Here is an 18,584-nt window from a genome sequence, read left to right as displayed (position 1 = left end):
TTCCAGAAATACTTTACAGGAAAGAAATTAAAGAATGAAGCATAATTTCTAAGATTTAAAGTGATTTGTGTGAAGTTGGATTAGTTCAGAAATATCTAAGGTTATCCAGACAGTTACATCTATTAACCCTGTAGGTGATACAGGTTAACTGATTTTTAAAGATTATTTAGATCACTTTGGTTGCATCAATTACTTGGTAGAATATCAGCACTACCTTTTGAGAGTTCGCAGAAATACTTGATATTTCAATTATTAAGAAGAGATTCAATATGGAGAGAATATGGGACAGTTTTGAATGTTGTCACCATTGAGGCCTAATTAACAAGAACCTTCACTGGAATACTGTACTCAGCTTAGGGATGGATGTTTTTGTGGAACCCAGTAAATGGAATGATTGTTGATTCTTTGTCTAGAACAGTTACTGGAGTAGCACCCTCGAGTGAAGACCATAAACATTACATGAATCTTCTCTCTCTCTCCTTTCCTATTCTGTATTATTGTACAGGGCGATGTTGGGCTTGCTATGGGTAAACTATATGGAAATGACTTCAGCCAAACTACCATCTCTCGTTTTGAAGCCTTGAACCTCAGCTTTAAGAACATGTGCAAATTAAAGCCACTTTTGGAGAAGTGGCTAAATGATGCAGGTGGGTAAATATATAAAAAATATATATATTTCCTTGTTGATCATTGAAATTTTACAGAAGGGATTGTTGTATAAATGGGGATTATATTTCTTATTACATTATTGATACTACAGAATCTTGAAGCTCACTAATCATGGGAGGATCAACATAAATTATGACTACATAAATTAGAGAGCTAATTCATTTAAATAGTCTAGTAATTACAAGGTACATAATCAGCAATAGTTTTTAGCTTTGGAACATTTCTTATATTTGAGCCCAGAATGAGAGACAGTTGAAGGAAGTTGAAGAGGATAAGAAGGCCTATATATTTAAATAAACTTGAAAAACAAGTTTATTGGTTCTTCCTCCATGGATTATTATAAATTTGTTCCTGATGGTAATTCTGCTTTGTTATTAAAAGTGACCACACATTGGTATGTATATACAATGGACTATTACTCAACCATAAAAAAGAATGAAATATTACCATTTACAACAACATGGATGGACCTAGAGAATATTATATTTAGTAAATAAGTCAAACAAAGACAACTACTGTATGATACCACTTATATGTGGAATCCAAAAAATAATACAAATGAATCCATATTCATTTAGAAACAGAATCACAGACATAGAAAAAAAAAAAACTTATAGTTACCAAAAATGGGAGAGGGAAGGAGGGACGTATTAGGAGTATGAGTTTAATAAATACAAAAAATACAAATTACTACTATACATAGATAAGCAACAAAGACCTGCAGTATTGTACAGAGAATTATATTCAACATCTTGTAATACTCTGTAGTGAAATACAATCTGAAAAAATGTATTTATAACTGAATCACTTTGCTATATCCCTGAAACCAACAAAATATTGTAAATCAATTATACTTTGATTTTTTTAAATGACCACCTTTTTATACATTAAAAAAATTGAGCTATTAATTTTAACTTACGTGCTTTGTGCTGCGGTTTCCCTTTGGAGGTTTTGACTTTTGAGTCACAGAATCATAAACTGTAAGAGCTGTAAGGAATCATAGAGATCCCCTAGACTGTGGTTCTCATTGTAGATGTGAACAAAATTCAGGTCTTTCACAAAGACAAACCTGTAACTCCCAGCTTTGAACAGTCTGATTTCGTTGTTCTACATATGGCCTCAGTATCTGTAATCTTACTAAGTTCCACAGGTGAGAACCTGTGGTTTGTTCCCTTCATAGAACACAGAGTGGAAAGAAACTCAGAGATGTCTCTGACATACTCAGGGTCATTTAACTATTAAATGACCGAATCTTGTTTAAACTTTAAATAGTTTAAAAGTGTTTCATTGTTTGGTTTGAGGGGAAGGAGAGGAATACCAGTGAAATAAAATGAGAGGTCATTTGCAAGATAAACATTTAACAGTCAGTAATTTCCAGGTTTTCTTCCTTTCATCCTTAGAGTTAATAAATAAAAGAGCAAGCAAAACCAAAACAGAAGAGCAGAACTCTCTCATAAAAGCAGAAGATGTAGAGCTTAGAGTAAAGAGAGGAGTAGTAGACTGCTTTGTCAGAAACAAATCAAAGACTAGCAGTGACAATATAATGAACCATCCTGGGACAGAGAATGCCAGTAAGAGCAGTGGAAAGATCCATGGTAGTGAACATATTTTAATATAAGTTATAATAACCTTTCATACTTGCTTTTAGCCTAAAATATTTTGGTTGATTGTTGTTGTTAATATGTATATTATGTGCATGAATCATACTCAGCTAATTTGATTCATGTGTTTTCTTTTTTCTTACAGAGAACCTCTCATCTGATTCAGCTCTCTCCAGCCCAAGTGCCCTGAATTCTCCAGGGATGGGGATTGAGGGCTTGAACCGTAGGAGGAAGAAACGCACCAGCATAGAGACCAACATTCGTGTGGCCTTAGAGAAGAGTTTCTTGGAGGTTGGTGAGGTTTTAACTTTTCATATACATGGGATTGTCTGTGTAATACTAATGTTATGTACAGGGGAAACACAAGTAGTTTGGTTTTGTTTGGAACCAGAACTCTTGGCTTCCTCACGTTGTCCAAATGAGATTATGTGTATGAAGCACTGGAAAAATTCTTAAATTCCCACTAATAAATAAGGCATTAGCTTCATTCATGATTAATTTCCCTTAAAAAAAAAAAAATATATATATACAAGAATAACATTCTAAGTTAATATGACTACATTTAATAAATGTATGTTTATTAGAATATAGAAGTTTTTTGTTAGACGTGGAGTAGTATGGCCCTGTATAGCCCAACTTCATTCTCTTGTTTCTCCTCCCGTTTGCTTATTCATTTAATGACATGGTTATGCCTGTAGTTCAGAAAGTTTTTCCAACAGATGATTTTATTATTTTCCCCTTCAGAATCAAAAGCCTACCTCGGAAGAAATCACCATGATTGCTGATCAACTTAACATGGAAAAGGAGGTAATACGTGTTTGGTTTTGTAACCGCCGCCAGAAGGAAAAAAGAATCAACCCCCCCAGCAGTGGTGGGACCAGCAGCTCGCCTATCAAAGCAGTTTTCCCCAGCCCAGCCTCACTGGTAAGGATGGGATGCAAGGGCGCGTGCTCAAGGGCTAATGTTTACATTATGAAATGACCTATCAAATAAATTTATATCATTATAGGAATCTATTATATATATTCATGTTGAATAAAGGTATATAAATTTATATTGTAAATGTTACCAAAGTAATGAAATCTCTTGTTGTTAACCCAAGAACTTAACTGATCTTTTTTTTTTAAACAGTTTTAATCCTTTCCTATTTCATCGCAGTTCCATTATTCTCTTCTCTGCTATAGTCTATTAGGTTACTCTATAACTGGGAGTCAGTTTGCAGCTAATTTCAGTTATCTAAAAAAATCTTTAGTTGCTCTTTATTCATTTTGGGTTCTAAGGCTCAATTTATTAAACTTTTACTTACATGATTAAGTGACAATAATTGCCAGGTAACCTTTAGGTCTGAGTTTGTATTGATGTGGCCCTTTTATTCATAACCTTATTGAGTAACCGCTGCTGTTAACATTAAAATAGTATTCCTAGACTGAAGGGACATATAGTTGTCATGTGACTCACTTGATCTTTAGAACAACTGTGAATGTGATGCCATGTTTTCAACCAGGATTCCAAAGATGGCAATATTGTTGAGTTTGCATTTCTGATACTTTCTGGTTAATTTATTTCTAATTTAATATTACTCCATGCCAAGGAGACTTTTCAAACTAAAGTAATCATTAATAGCACTTCCTAGTTTAAGTGAAAGCTTTGATTGTTAACTGGTAAGACTTTAATCCTAAAGTTCATGAGATAGTAGTTATGAAAATGATAGTATTAGGTAGTTTTATGTACATGACTTTTGTGTTTTGGATTTATTTGTACTAGAAGGAGGAAGGGAGGAAGGATAGAAGGAAGGCAATATTTGCTACTTTAGTGTATCAATATGTAGTTTCAAAAAAAGAAACTGTCCATTTTAAGAAATTTGTTTTATATTCTTTCCATAATGAGATTTCATTAAAAACAAAATCAAGACAGTCTTGCCCCCACAGAGCTGAAAATAGAAGTAATGTACAAGAACTCCAAATTCTATGATTCCCCTTGAATAGTTTTCTTGTTTAGATCACTTATAATGGTGTAGTATTTTTTAATGATTTAGAGTATATCTTATTCAACATAATTGAAATATGGGAGTTTTTAAGTTAATTTCTCATTAAAACTTGGGCAAAGCCGTTTGTAATATTAGTGAAAAACCATCTAGTAAAAGCAGCCTTTCAACATAAGCCAGTTTTCTCAATTCCAAGGTCAGAGAGTAATTAATAAAATCATTTCCTTTTGGACAGTTTAATTTTATTCTGTTGTATCTGGAATTTTCAAAATGTTTGTAGGAAAAATAAATCTACAGTATGGACTTAAATTTTTAAATTTTGGTTTTTAAAGGCGTTTGCATGTTTTCGCTCCCGACCTCTAGGTGGCAACCACACCAAGCCTTGTGACGAGCAGTGCAGCAACTACCCTCACGGTCAATCCAGTCCTTCCTTTAACCAGCGCTGCGGTGACGAACCTCTCTGTTACAGGTAAGCAGCAACCGGCTGTGCAGCGGTTAGGCAGATAGGAGGCCCATGATAAGTTTCTGTGAGAATCTGCCATTAAATTGTAAACTAAGGTTTTAACTAAAAATATATATTGCTTTTTTTAAAAAAAAGTTGTATGTCAAAACCTGAACTCGTAAAAAAGTATCAGGCATAATACATTTTTCCAGAAAGAATGCTTTCACGTAAAGATTGTATCTTTTTTTCTTTCCCACATTACTTTGTCTTTTACATTGCTCCTCAGCGTTACCTTTTTTTTTTTGGCCGTGCCACGCAGCAGGATCTTAGTTTCCCATCTAGGGATTCAACCTGCAGTGGAAGCACCAAGTCTTAACCACTGGGCCACCAGGGAAGGCCCAGAGTTACTTTTTTTCCAATTAACTTCTCCTCCCCTTAAAAATGTTTAATAGCTTCATCTTTTTGCATTCAGGAAAACATCCAAATTCACCATGAATTTATAAACCATTTACAGTCTGGACCTTATCTTCCACTCGTCTTTTCTCCATCCTATCCTCAAAACACAGGAAAGATCCTCTGTACCTTTGTAAACATCCCCACAGTGTAGAATGTCCATCCCAGCCTTCACTTCTTTCTGTTAGTGATGAAACTACTCCAGCTTAAATATCATTTCTTGGATATATACTGTTTAGCTTCTCCAGGAAATTATTTCCACCTGCCTATATTATAAACAATTTTTATACTTCTTTCTTTTCCAGTAGACTTTGTACATCTCAGAAGGTCTGTCATTTTTGAAATGTCAGTGCCTAGCTTATGTTTGATGCATTCATGGTAAAAATGAATACATATTTTCTGTTTAAATGGCACATTTTCCAGATACATCTGAAATAAATTAGTATTGTCATCAGAAGTTTTTTAGTGATACATATTGCAGAAGACATTCTCTAATTATTCACCAGGTTGATGTATATGCTAGTAATCATTGGATAGATTTATGATCTTTCATAATCAAGCTTAAATTTAACCTGGAGTTGGGAAATTTGATTTTTTTTCCACTCATATTTTAAGTGACAAAATTGGATTAAATGGTTTTATGTAGTTATTAAATTTCTAAGTTAGAAAATTTCATAATATTGTTAATTCAGAGCAGTACCTTTGATAACTTTTGGGCCTTTGACCTCTTTGAAAATTTGGTGAAAGCTATAAACTTTTCCTCTCACAAAATAGACATACTCAGTTTTTAGTAAAATACAGGGAGGTTTATAAATGACAGACCTCATCAGCTCTCACCTTACTAAGGCGTGCCATTTCTGGATGTCTTAGAGGTGAATCGGAAACTTCTGTTCCGGAGTGTATAGTATTCAGCACCCTAGCTTCATATGCAAACTGTTGTGACTGGCTGCTCTGGTGATGGTCCCCAGGAGCATGGACCTCCTGCCTCTGCGGCAGTCACTGTCTGCCCTAACTGCATTAACTGCTAAATTGTGTAGTTTACCTTCCAAACAAATTATAAGCCATATGACATAAGAGGTGTAAAGATACCTCTCTATTGTTAAAAAAAAAAATCGTAATAGTTCAGACATTAAGAACAAGTACCTTTGCAGATTTCATAAAATGGCTCATTAAATGGCATTTCTTAAATGGCACAAACCTGAAGCAAAAGGTAATTTTAAGAAGATATACATACTCAAAACTAGCTGGAAATTAAAAAAATTTTGGTGATCTTAACTGACTAATCAAATTCTCTTAAACTCAATTACTTGGCCCATTTATGTACATTTAATTATGACAATTTTCTGAAATGTTAGTAACTTTTGGAATGAAAATTTTCTTTAATCATTAAAATTTTTAACATGGGAAATTCAAATAGGAAAGACAAAGCCACTGTGAGTGCTGTTTTTATCTCTTTTTTATGTGCGCATAGATGTATAATTCTAGTAGTATTTACAGTGTCTGCTGCTTTTTTTTTAAACTTAATATCTTTTAACATCTTCTTCTGTTACTATAATCTTTACTTTTCTAGTTTTGATTTGCCTTAATATCAAATGACTGTACTGTAATTTCATAAACATTTCTATATGCTGACATCATGGTCAAGTTCTACAGAGGGTAGCCAACTTTTCCAGTTTGAGCCCTGCAAATATTAAATCCCAGGAAACTCCTCAAGGCTCTAAGCCACATAACCAGCCTTGCTGTTCACTACTGTATTTCTCATGTCCAGCACACCACCTAGAGTGTAAGATGCCCAGTAATTATTAAATGAATGAAGTTTTCACTATGATGAATACTATAATGAACACCTTTGTGCACACAGCTTTTTCTTTAATTTTTTAACATCATTTCAGACGATTAGAAAAGTTATAAGAATCGTTTCAAGAAATCCCAAATCTCTTCCTTACATTTTCCAAATATTAATATTTTACTGTATTTGCTTCCTCTCTTCCTTTTCCCCGATCTGTGTGTTTCTCTTCCTGTCTTTGTGTATGTGGTTTTTTCTGAACTGTTTTTAAGAGCAAATTACAGATATGCCCCCTTTACCCCTAATACTTTACTATATATTTTTTAATAAGCAAGAAATTCTATGTATAACCAGAGTAGTTACTAAACATCAGGTTATTAACATTGACTCAATTACTATTATCTAGTAAATAACTCACATTCAGATTTTGCCAATTCAATCAGTTATGTTCCTTACAGCAAAAGAAAATCTAAGATCATGTATTGCATTCAGTTGCTGTATCTCTTTAGTTTCATTTAATTTGGGACAATTTGAATCTTTGTGTTTTGTGGCATTGATATTTTTGAAGAGTATAGCTAGTTATTTTGTAGAATGTCCCTTAATTTGGGTTTACCTAAATGTTTTATCCAGAGAAGGCGATGGCACCCCACTCCAGTACTCTTGCCTGGAAAATCCCATGGACGGAGGAGCCTGGAGGGCTGCAGTCCATGGGGTTGCAAAGAGTCGGACACGACTGAGCGACTTCACCTTCTTTTCACTTTCATGCACTGGAAAAGGAAATGGCAACCCACTCCAGTGTTCTTGCCTGGAGAATCCCAGGGACGGGGAGGGCCTTGTGGGCTGCCGTCTCTGGATCGCACAGAGTCAGACACAACTGAAGTGACTTAACAGCAGCAGCAAATGTTTAATCATGATTAGATTCAGATGATGTACTTCGGGCAGGAACCCCACAGAAGTGGTGTTGAGTCTGTTTTGTGCCTTATGTGGAGACGTGTGCTGTTGGTTAGTCCCAATGTTATTAACTTTGATAATTTCTTTAAGGTGGTATCTGCCAGATTTTTTCATTGTATAAGTTATTGTATATTGTTAATGTAGTAACATTCTAGAGTTATTTTACTCTTTACAGTTAGTATCTTATGAGGAGTTTGAGACTGCAAATATCCTGCTCCTCAAATGTTTATACACTAGTGTTCATTGATGATTTTTGCCTGAATCTATGTTATTCTGACACTCATATAGTTTCATCATTTCTTTTACATTTATTAGTTGGGTTTCAACTCTAAGGATGAACTTTTCCTTTTCCCCTATTTAGCTATCTTTATCGGTGTGGACTCAGAAATTCTTTCTGTATTCAATAGGTTACAATCACTTTTTATTTTAATATTCAGATTTTCCAGATTTAGCCAAAGGGAACTACTTCAAAGTGGCTTCTGTGCCCTTTTGATGTGTCCCTAGCATTCTTTGAGTACTTCCTGATTTTTTTGGCACACATGATGTTCAGCCTCATCTTAAAGTTTCTCTGCCTCTGGCCTACAATCAGCCTCCTTAAAATCCCCAAGTTCATACTGAGATCTCCAGTTCCAATCCAGTATCCTCTCGTTCATTCTTTTCTATCCTAATCTCTTTCCATATTTTAACTTCCTTCTCAGTGACAAGTAACCTGGCTCCCATTATCAACAATTACAAATTACTTAATTGCACAGTCCTATAGTGAAAAGAAAGGGATTTCAGAATTGCTAACCCGTGCCTCTGAAAAGACCGACTAATTCAGTTCAGAGTTCTTGTCTTAAGCCTAAAGACATGATGTCCAAATACTGTGTTCAAAAGTTATCTGTGTTAGTTCTTCTTATATACCCTTCAGTGTATTTACATTATTCATTTGAAATTCCATTTAGTTTATTTTTTGTTCATATTAAGTATTAGTGTTTTTCCTTCCATCCTTGTGATTTTTTTAAAGACTATGAGATATTAACTGTTTTATAAGTCAAGACTATATAAAAAGTTCTCCTTGGAAAAATGTCATTCCTTTCTATCATAATTCTCTGTATCCTTTCTATCCCATTCCCACTTGTGCCATTCCTGCATACTTAGGTGACCTTTTTTTGCTTAACAGGTATTCTGAAAATCACTCCACATTAGTTCATGGAAATCTTCATTATTTTGTTTTATTGTTGTAGAGTACTCCATTATGTGGAGCTTCCCTGGTGGCTCAGAGGTTAAAACATCTGCCTGCAATGCGGGAAACCTGGGTTCAATCCCTGGGTCGGGAAGATCCCCTGGAGAAGGAAATGGCAACCCACTCCAGTATTCTTGCTCGGAGAATCCCATGGACGGAGGAGCCTGGTAGGCTATAGTCCATGGGGTCACAGAGGGTCGGGCACTACTGAGAGACCTAACTTTCACTTTAACTAACTTTCACTCCATTATGTGGATATACTACATTTTATTTTAACTCCTTTCCTGTTGTATGGACATTGAATTTGTTTCCAATATTTTTTAATTATTGACCATGCTGCAGGAGTAACCTTGTGGATAAATATTTTTGTACTGTTGGAAGTGTGTCTTGAGGGTAAATTTCAAAAAGTAGAATTGCTGAGTCAAAAGGTATCTATGTAGTTTTGTTGGATACTATCAAATTGCCTTCCAAAAGGAGTGTACTTATTTTCATTCCCACTAATAATACATGCGAAGAGTTGACTCATCGGAGAGGACCCTGATGCTGGAAGGGATTGGGGACAGGAGGAGAAGGGGACGACAGAGGATGAGATGGCTGGATGGCATCACTGACTCGATGCACATGATTTTGGGTGAACTCCGGGAGTTGGTGATGGACAAGGAGGCCTGGCGTGCTGCGATTGATGGGGTTGCAAAGAGTTGGACACGACTGAGCGACTGAACTGAACTGAATAATACATGAGAGGGCCAGCTTCCCCATAGCCTATGCACTTTTTAATTTTTGCCAGTCTGATATGTGAGAAATTATATCTCAGTGTACCTTTTTTTTTATTTTTGGCTGTGCTGGGTCTTCGTTGCTGTGCATGGGCTTTCTCTAGTTGCGGTATATGGACTTCTCATTACAGCAAGGCACGGGCTCTAGAGCACACGGGCTTCAGTAGTTGCAGCTTTGGGGCTCAGCAGTTGCAGTTCAAGGGTGTTGTATTGCGCAGGCTCAGTAGTTGTGGTACAAGGACTTGGTTGCCCCTGTGGCCTGTGGAATCTTCTTGGACCAGGGATAGCACCCACATCCACCACATTGGCAGGTGGATTCTTAACTGCTGACCACCAGGGAAGTTCTCTCAGAGTACTTTAAATTTCAGTTTTTTAATCATGTAAAGTTGAACATCATTTCATATACTTGAGTCATTTTTCATCTTTTATAACAGTGAAATTGGTTTTGTTTCACATCAATTGATCAGTATTGCACAGACTAGAAATTCCAGCTGAGGGAAGTGGTAAGAACAGACATTGTTGTCTTCTTTCCAACCATATTAGTTTTATGTTGGTGCATAACAATTACTAAAACTTAGTGGCCTATATCAATACTCATTTACTGTCCCATGTATAGGTTGGAAGTTTAGGCATAGATTAGAGCTAAGTCCTCTGCTCAGGGATTTACCAGGCTGAAGTTAAGATGTTGGCTGGGGCTGTGACCTCATATGACGACCAAGATCTTCCAAATTCATTAGTTTTCAGAACTCGACCCATATGGTTATAGGACTGAAGTCCCCCCACCCCGCCCTGTTTTTTTTTTTTTTGCTGGCTGTCAGCTAGATCAGTCAAATCCCACAGGCTAACCCCAAGTCCTAGCTCCATGACCTTAAACATGGCAGCTTCTTCAAAAGCAACATGAAAATCTCTATCCAGTCAGCTAATACAGAGAATCTTATAAATATAAGGTAATCAGTCCTCTCATCTTTGTCATATGATATTATCCAGTTAAAGGAATAGTTATTGCATCTCCCATCATATTCACAGATCTATGTCTACTTAAGAGATGGGGATTATACATCAGAATTTTGATGTCTTCTTTTAAAGAGTTTTTGAGTTGGTTTTGGCAGGCAGATAGATTACTACAGATTAGCTTGACCCTTTCAAGACTTATTTTTTAAGCTTTACTAGATTGGCCTAAAGCAGCCTTCACTAGTTTCAGCTGTGACCCTTCTGGGGTCTCTAATGAATGCCCAACTCAATAGTGTCTCCTCTCTGTGTAGTTAGACAAGGAATATCTCCTTGTCTTGCATGAATTCCAAGGGTCATTCAGTTTACAGCCGCCCTGCTTAGACTCATAGCGTTTCCCTGTGCATGTGTACTTTAGTATTCAACTAAGGATTCCAGGAAACCCCGTTGTACATTTCTAGAGAGATTTCTCTATAGTTTCTTCCTTTCCACTACTCTTTCCTGCAAACTCCAGCCATTTTGGCATCAGCCGTAGTTTTCGTCTCCTTGAATCAGTGAAATTTCTGTGCTCTACTTAGTTTCCTCCCCAAGCACTTCCAGGGACTTCCCCGGTGGCACAGTGGTTAAGAATCCACCTGCCAATGCAGAGCAACTAAACCCGTGTGCAGCAGCTACTGAGCCTGCATTCTGCAGCTCCTAAAGCCCTTGTGCCTAGAGCCTGTGCTCACAGCAAGAGAAACCACCACAATGAGAAGCCCACACACCGCAACGAAGAGTAGCCCCCACTCACCGCAGCTGGAGAAAACCTGTGCAAAGCAGTGAAGACCCAGTGCCGCCAGAAAGAAACAGAAGTGCTCCCAAATAAAGGGCCCACATCATTTGTTTCTCTTTCTTCAGGGATCACAGCCCTGTGCTGCTTATCTTCTCATATTTAAAACATTTCTCATATGTTTCTCTATTCTTATTATGCTATAAGGGTAAGTTTGCTATCATTACTCTTATTGTCAAAGGCAAAATATTAAATAAACAATCAGAATTTGTAACTCTGACAGACAAAGTCTAAGGTGAGCCCCCACCATGGTGTCTGTCTTGTAGTGTTCATGCTTTTGTGACTCTGTCTTGTTTAGAGACTTACTTTAGAGACTCACCTCACCAGTCAGGTAACTGGGGGTGACCTCTAACTTTGAGGTTGACCTTCAGCCAACAGCCAGAAAGAAGCTGGGCATTTAGTCTAGAGTAGCAAGCAAATTCTGCCAAATGATTTTTTCCAACAACCCAGGTGAGCTTGGCAACATACTCTTCCCCAGTTATGCCAACAGAATGAAAGAGTTTGGCTGGCACCTTTACTGTGGCCTTGCAGAGGACCAGCTAGGCTGTGCTTGCACGCCTGACCCACAGAAACTATGATAGTAAATGTGTGTTTTATGTTGCCGAGTTTGTAGTACTTTGTTAAATAGCAATAGAAAGTGAGTATGATAACATTGGGATGGTTTAGTCGCTCAATCTTGTCTGGCTCTTTGCAACCCTATGGACTGTGTAGCCCACCAGGCACCTGTGTCCATGGGATTTCCCAGGTAAAAATACTGGAATGGGTTGCCATTTCCTTTTCCAAGGGATCTTCTCAACCCAGGGATCAAACCCACCTCTGCTGCATTGCAGGTGAATTCTTTACAACTGAGCCAGCAGGGAAGCCCACAATAGTATTAAATTTGCATAAATATTGTTCAAGGCCAGCCCATGATAGGGTAAAAAAAAAAAATGTAATCTTACAGCACTTAGACCCTGCTCCTTGAAAGAGAAGATTACAAGAGTCGGATGTCAAATGGATTTTGTTTTCTTCCTCTTGTCAGCTCAACATCATGTCCTGTTTTAGTTTTATTCCTGTTTGGACCATAACTTTCTTATTATAGCCTCTTTTGCTCTGACATTTTTATACAGCCTTTCTTTTTTTCTGTTGATGAAAGTAGCATATTCTTTCACTCATATTATTTATGAAAGTCATTCAATATCTTATAGTTTATCTAATGCACTCTCTAAAGATTTTCTCCTTGGAGTCCTCATGATTGGTTAATTTAACTTCTTTTCATTGTGTTCCTGAGTTAAATTCAACATTTCTGGTAAACTTTTCTAGAATAGAAAATGAATGATCATGACTGTACTGCTCCAGGAAGATACCTATTCTTATGTGTCTTAAGAACTTGTAAAAATTCCACAGCCCTTAATAATCTCAACTAAACATGCTCTGCCTCAAATTCTTATTCCAAAGTAACGTTTCATAATAAACCATGCGCAGCCCCATAGCTATTATCAGTCTCTCCCTGTTCACTCCTCCAGTACCCATGGCAGTTACTCGTCTGCTCCGTCTCTGTGGATCTGCCTGTCTCAGACAAATGTAAATGGAGTCGTATAATACATGACCTTCTGCGTCTTGCTTCTTCCATTTAGGATATTTCCAAGGTTTATCCATGTTGCAGAGTAATACTGGAACTTCATTCCTTTTAATGATTGAGTGGTATTTCATTGTATGGATATACCATATTCTGTTTATTATACGAGTTGATGGTCATTTGAGTTACTTACAGTTTGGGGTCATTTTCAATACTGTTGATATGAGTATGCATTTACAAGTTTTACTGGTTATATGTTTTCATTTCTCTAGAGTATATATTTAGGAGTAGAATTGCTGCATTATGGAGCATACCAAAGTATTATAAACAACTTATTGCCCAAAAAATTAGGTGACTCAGATGAAATGGACAAATTTTGAGGGGGACACGAAATACCAAAACTGACTCAACAAGAAATAGAAAACCTTTAAAAGACCTAAAACAAGTAAATGAACCAAAAAGAAATGCCTAAACTCAGATGGCTGTAACGGTGAATTCTATCAGACATTTTAGCAAGAAGTAAGAGTTACTCTTGAGCAGTCTCCTCCAGAAGATAGAGGTGGAACAACTCATTGTATGAAGCCAGTATTACCTTGATATTAAAGCCAAACAAAGATATTGTAAGAAAAAGATTATAAACCCATATCACTCATGAAAATGTACACAGAAGCCCTCAACAAAATCTTAACAAGTCAAATCTAGCAACACATAAAATAGATTATACATAACCAAGGAGTTGTCCCAGGAATAAAAAGTTGGCTTAATAATTGAACATAAATTAATGTAACACACCATAGTAATAGAAGACCAAATTCTCATGATTATCTTACCAGATACAGAAAAAGCATTTGACAAAATCCAACACCCATTCATGATTTAAAAAATCTGGAATAGAAGAAGGCTTCCTAAGCTGATAAAGAGCATCAACTGAAAAACCTACAGCTAACAGCATACTAAATGGGAAGGACTGAATGCTTTCCCCCCTGACATTGGGAACAAAGGAAGAATGTTTGCTCTGACAGATTTCTAATGAGTCTAGTTATAGCCAGCCTAACAATGGAAAATAATTTTAAACATCCAGTTTGAAAGGGGAGAAGTTAAAACTGTCTTTTTTTCTTCATCATCCTATATGTATAAAAAATTCCAGGGAGTTCACTCAGCAAAAAAAAAAAATTCCTAGAACTCAAGAGTAAGGGACTATCTTTCCTGGTGCAATGTATAAGAATCATTGCAAGGGACATGGGTTCAACCCCTGGTCTAGGAAGATCCCACATGCCTCAGAGCAACGAAGCCTGTGTGCCACAGCTACAGAGCCCTTGCCCTGAATAGCCCAGGAGCCACAACTGCTGAAGCCTGCACCACAGCCTGTGCTCTGCAACGAGAGGCCGCCGCAGTAAGCCCACCGAACTCAGCCGCAGCCACTGCCGCCTGTGCCTCGCAAGGAGCAGTAGCATCCACTTGCTGCAACTAGAGACAGCCACGCAAAAGAACAGACACTCAGTGCAGCCTCAATACATAAATAAATAAGTGAATTTTTAAAACTCAATAATAAGAATATAAGCAACTTGGTTTTTTAAAGGGGCAAAAGATCTTAATATGTAATAACATTACATCTAATATACATTATAAAGGACAGAAATGGTATGGACCTAACAGAAGCAGACAAGATAAAAAAGAGGTGGCAAGAATACACAGAAGAACTATACAAAAAAGATCTTTACGACCCATATAGCCACGATGGTGTGATTACTGACCTAGAACCAGACATCCAGAATGTGAAGTCATGTGGGCCTTAGGAAGCATCACCCTGAACAAAGTTGGTAGAAGTGATGGAATTCCAGTTGAGCTATTTCAAACCCTAAAAGATGATGCTGTGAAAGTGCTGCACTCAATATGCCAGCAAATCTGGAAAACTCAGCAGTGGCCACAGGACTGGAAAAGGTCAGTTTTCGTTCCAATCCCAAAGAAAGGTAGTGCCAAAGAATGCTCAAACTACTGCACAATTGCACTCATCTCACACGCTAGCAAAGTAATGCTCAAAATTCTCCAAGCCAGGCTTCAACAATACATGAACCATGAACTTCCAGATGTTCAAGCTGGGCTTAGAAAAGGCAGAGGAACCAGAGATCAAATTGCCAACATCCACTGGATCATCAAAAAAGCAAGAGAGTTCCAGAAAAACATCTACTACTGCTTTACTGACTACACCAAAGCTTTTGACTGTGTGGATCACAACAAACTGTGGAAAATTCTTCACGAGATGGGAATACCAGGCCACCTGACCTGCCTCCTGAGAAATCTGTATGCAGGTCAAGAAGCAAGAGTTAGAACTGGACATGGAACAACAGACTAGTTCCAAATCGGGGAAGGAGTACATCAAAGCTGTATCTTTGTCACCCTGCTTATTTAACTTAAATGCAGAGTACATCATGAGAAATGCTAGACTAGATGAAGCACAAGCTAGAATCAAGATTGCCGGGAGAAATATCAATAACCTCAGATACGCAGATAACACCACACTTATGGCAGAAAGCAAAGAAGAACTAAAGAGCCTCTTGATGAAAGTGAAAGAAGAGAGTGAAAAAGTTGGCTTAAAACTCAATATTCAGAAAACGAAGATCATGGCATCTGGTCCCATCACTTCATGGCAAATAGATGGGAAACAATGGTAACAGTGACAGATTTTATTTTGGGGGGGCTCCAAAATCACTGCAGATGGTGACTGCAGCCATGAAATTAAAAGATGCTTGCTCCTTGCAAGAAAAGTTATGACCAACCTAGACAGCATATTAAAAAGCAGAGACATTACTTTGTCAACAAAGGTCCGTCCAGTCAAAGCTATGGTTTTTTCAGTAGTCATGTATGAATGTGAGAATTGGACTATAAAGAAAGATGAGGGGGCCGGCCTCTGCCGCTGCCCAGGAGTAGCCGGCCCAGAACCTCCTGTGGGCCCACGCGGAGCCAGTGGGCCCGCCTGCGCCGCCCGCCACCTCTCAGCCCTTCCAGGCGCCGCTGGCCGAGCCCCCCACGCCCCCTGAGATGGTGCGCAAGCGGAAGGGGGCCGGGGTCCCCGCCTGCACCCCCTGTAAGCAGCCCTGCGCTTCCCCGCCGTCCCGGGAGGGCCCCCCGCGGAGGCTGGCAGGGACGCGGTCTGAGCCGGGGGCGCCTCCCCCTCGGCCTCCGGGCAGCCGAGTGCGACGACGCCCACTGTCCGGAGGGCCCGGAGCTGCTGGGCAACTGCCACAAGGAGCCGCCTCCCGACGCCCCGGATATCAACCAGCTCCCGCCCTCCATCCTGCTCAAGATATTTTCCAATTTATCTCTGGGTGAACGTTGCCTTTCTGCGTCATTGGTTTGCAAGTACTGGCGTGGTGACCTTTGTTTAGATTTCCAGTTTCGGAAGCAGCTGCATCTTAGTAGTTGTCAGCAGGTCACTGATGAATTATTGGAAAAAATGGCACCAAGAAGTCAACATAGAATTGAAATCAGCATTTCTGACTGTCGCAGTATGTCTGATACTGGCGTATGTGTTCTAGCATTTAAATGTCCTGGACTTCATAGGTATACAGCTTACAGGTGCAAACAGCTTTCTGACACCTCTATTATTGCAGTTGCCTCTCACTGTCCTTTACTTCAGAAAGTTCATGTAGGCAACCAGGACAAACTGACTGATGAAGGACTCAAAACAGCTGGGGTCGAAATGCAGAGAACTCAAAGATATCATTTCGGCCAGTGTTACAAGATCTCAGATGAGGCCATGATCGTCATAGCTAAGGGCTGTCTGAAATTACGAAGAATATACATGCAGGAAAACAAATTAATTCTCGACTGACATCTTATCGTATTATTGTGTTCCACACTATTTAGTTCCTCCTAGATCCTTCCGAATTTCACATGCACGGCTTCAATCAGCTCCTGGAGAGCGGATAACATACCTAGGGACCCAGGTCTTTCTGGACAAGCAGCCAATCATGAACAGGGGCAGACTTGGCCTTAAATTTTAATTCTTATATTTTTTTGCATTTCAAAGTATAGATATTCATTTTATCTATTAAAAAGTAAAACCCACTAAGTGTACTGTAGGGAATATTTATCTTACAAAGGAAGGATTATGTAGAAATGAGCCCACCTGCTGGTTTTATTTTCCTTTTCCAGTAATGTTTATATTGTAACTTAAACATTTTTCTGGCTCTAAAAATTAGGTATGTCTTTGTTTTCTAGTGCATATTTCTGTTATTTAAACCTGCTTGTACACATATGAAGAAAACCAATTTGAAACATTTCTGTTTATGCACAAAGTATACCTTAATGGTATCTTGGGCAGAGGGTAAGGACCTCACCTTTACAAGGGAAGTAGAAATGGTGGATTTGCTTACAGAGCTTTAAATTCAGTTCAGTTCAGTCACTCAGTCGTGTCCAACTCTTTGCGACCCCATGAATCGCAGCACTCCAGGCCTCCCTGTCCATCACCAGCTCCTGAAGTTCACTCAGACTCACGTCCATCGGCACAGTGATGCCATCCAGCCATCTCATCCTCTATCGTCCCCTTCTTCTCCTGCCCCCAATCCCTCCCAGCATCAGTCTTTTCCAGTGAGTCAACTCTTCACATGAGGTGGCCAAAGTACTGGAGTTTCAGCTTGAGCATCATTCCTACCAAAGAAATCTCAGGGCTCTTCTCCTTCAGAATGGACTGGTTGGATCTCCCTGTAGTCCAGTTCAGTTCAGTCGCTCAGTCCTGTCCAGCTCTTTGTGACCCCATGAATTGCAGCACGCCAGGCCTCCCTGTCCATCACCAACTCCCGGAGTTGACTCAAACTCACGTCTATCAAGTCAGTGATGCCATCCAGCCATCTCATCCTCTGTCGTCCCCTTCTCCTCCTGCCTCCAATCCCTCCCAGCATCAGAGTCTTTTCCAGTGAGTCAACTCTTCGCATGAGGTAGCCAAAGTACTGGAGTTTCAGCTTTAGCATCATTCCTTCCAAAGAAATCCCAGGGCTGATCTCCTTCAGAATGGACTGGTTGGATCTCCTTGCAGTCCAAGGGACTCTCAAGAGTCTTCTCCAACACCACAGTTCAAAAGCATCAATTCTTCGGCGCTCAGCTTTCTTCACAGTCCAACTCTCACATCCATACATGACCACTGGAAAAACCAAGCCTTGACTAGATGGACCTTTGTTGGCAAAGTAATGTCTCTGCTTTTCAATATGCTATCTAGGTTGGTCATAATTTTTCTTCCAAGGAGTAAGCGTCTTTTAATTTCATGGCTGCAGTCACCATCTGCAGTGATTTTGGATTTATGTAGCTGTAAATTGGGAATTTAGTCTATATGTCAGAAGGATAAAGCCAATTCTGTCATCAGTTTAAA

The 18,584-nt window shown here is 38.7% G+C and overlaps 1 protein-coding gene across 6 annotated transcripts in view; it reads left to right on the top strand.

The window, feature by feature from the left end:
- The window catches only part of POU2F1 (POU class 2 homeobox 1), a 399,485-nt gene that overhangs the window by 359,517 nt on the left and 21,384 nt on the right, over window positions 1–18,584 (top strand). For all 6 annotated transcript variants that reach the window (XM_055587185.1, XM_055587184.1, XM_055587187.1 and 3 more), the window contains 4 exons: window positions 506–647; window positions 2,416–2,561; window positions 3,015–3,194; window positions 4,618–4,723. In XM_055587185.1, the coding sequence (XP_055443160.1) occupies window positions 506–647; window positions 2,416–2,561; window positions 3,015–3,194; window positions 4,618–4,723 (574 nt within the window). The remainder of the gene's footprint in view (window positions 1–505; window positions 648–2,415; window positions 2,562–3,014; window positions 3,195–4,617; window positions 4,724–18,584) is intronic.

Source organism: Bubalus kerabau, chromosome 6, assembly GCF_029407905.1.
Source record: "Bubalus kerabau isolate K-KA32 ecotype Philippines breed swamp buffalo chromosome 6, PCC_UOA_SB_1v2, whole genome shotgun sequence".
In the NCBI taxonomy this organism is placed as follows: Eukaryota; Metazoa; Chordata; class Mammalia; order Artiodactyla; family Bovidae; genus Bubalus; species Bubalus kerabau.
Note: the sequence above shows the minus strand (reverse complement) of the source record. Positions and strands in the feature narration are given on the sequence as shown.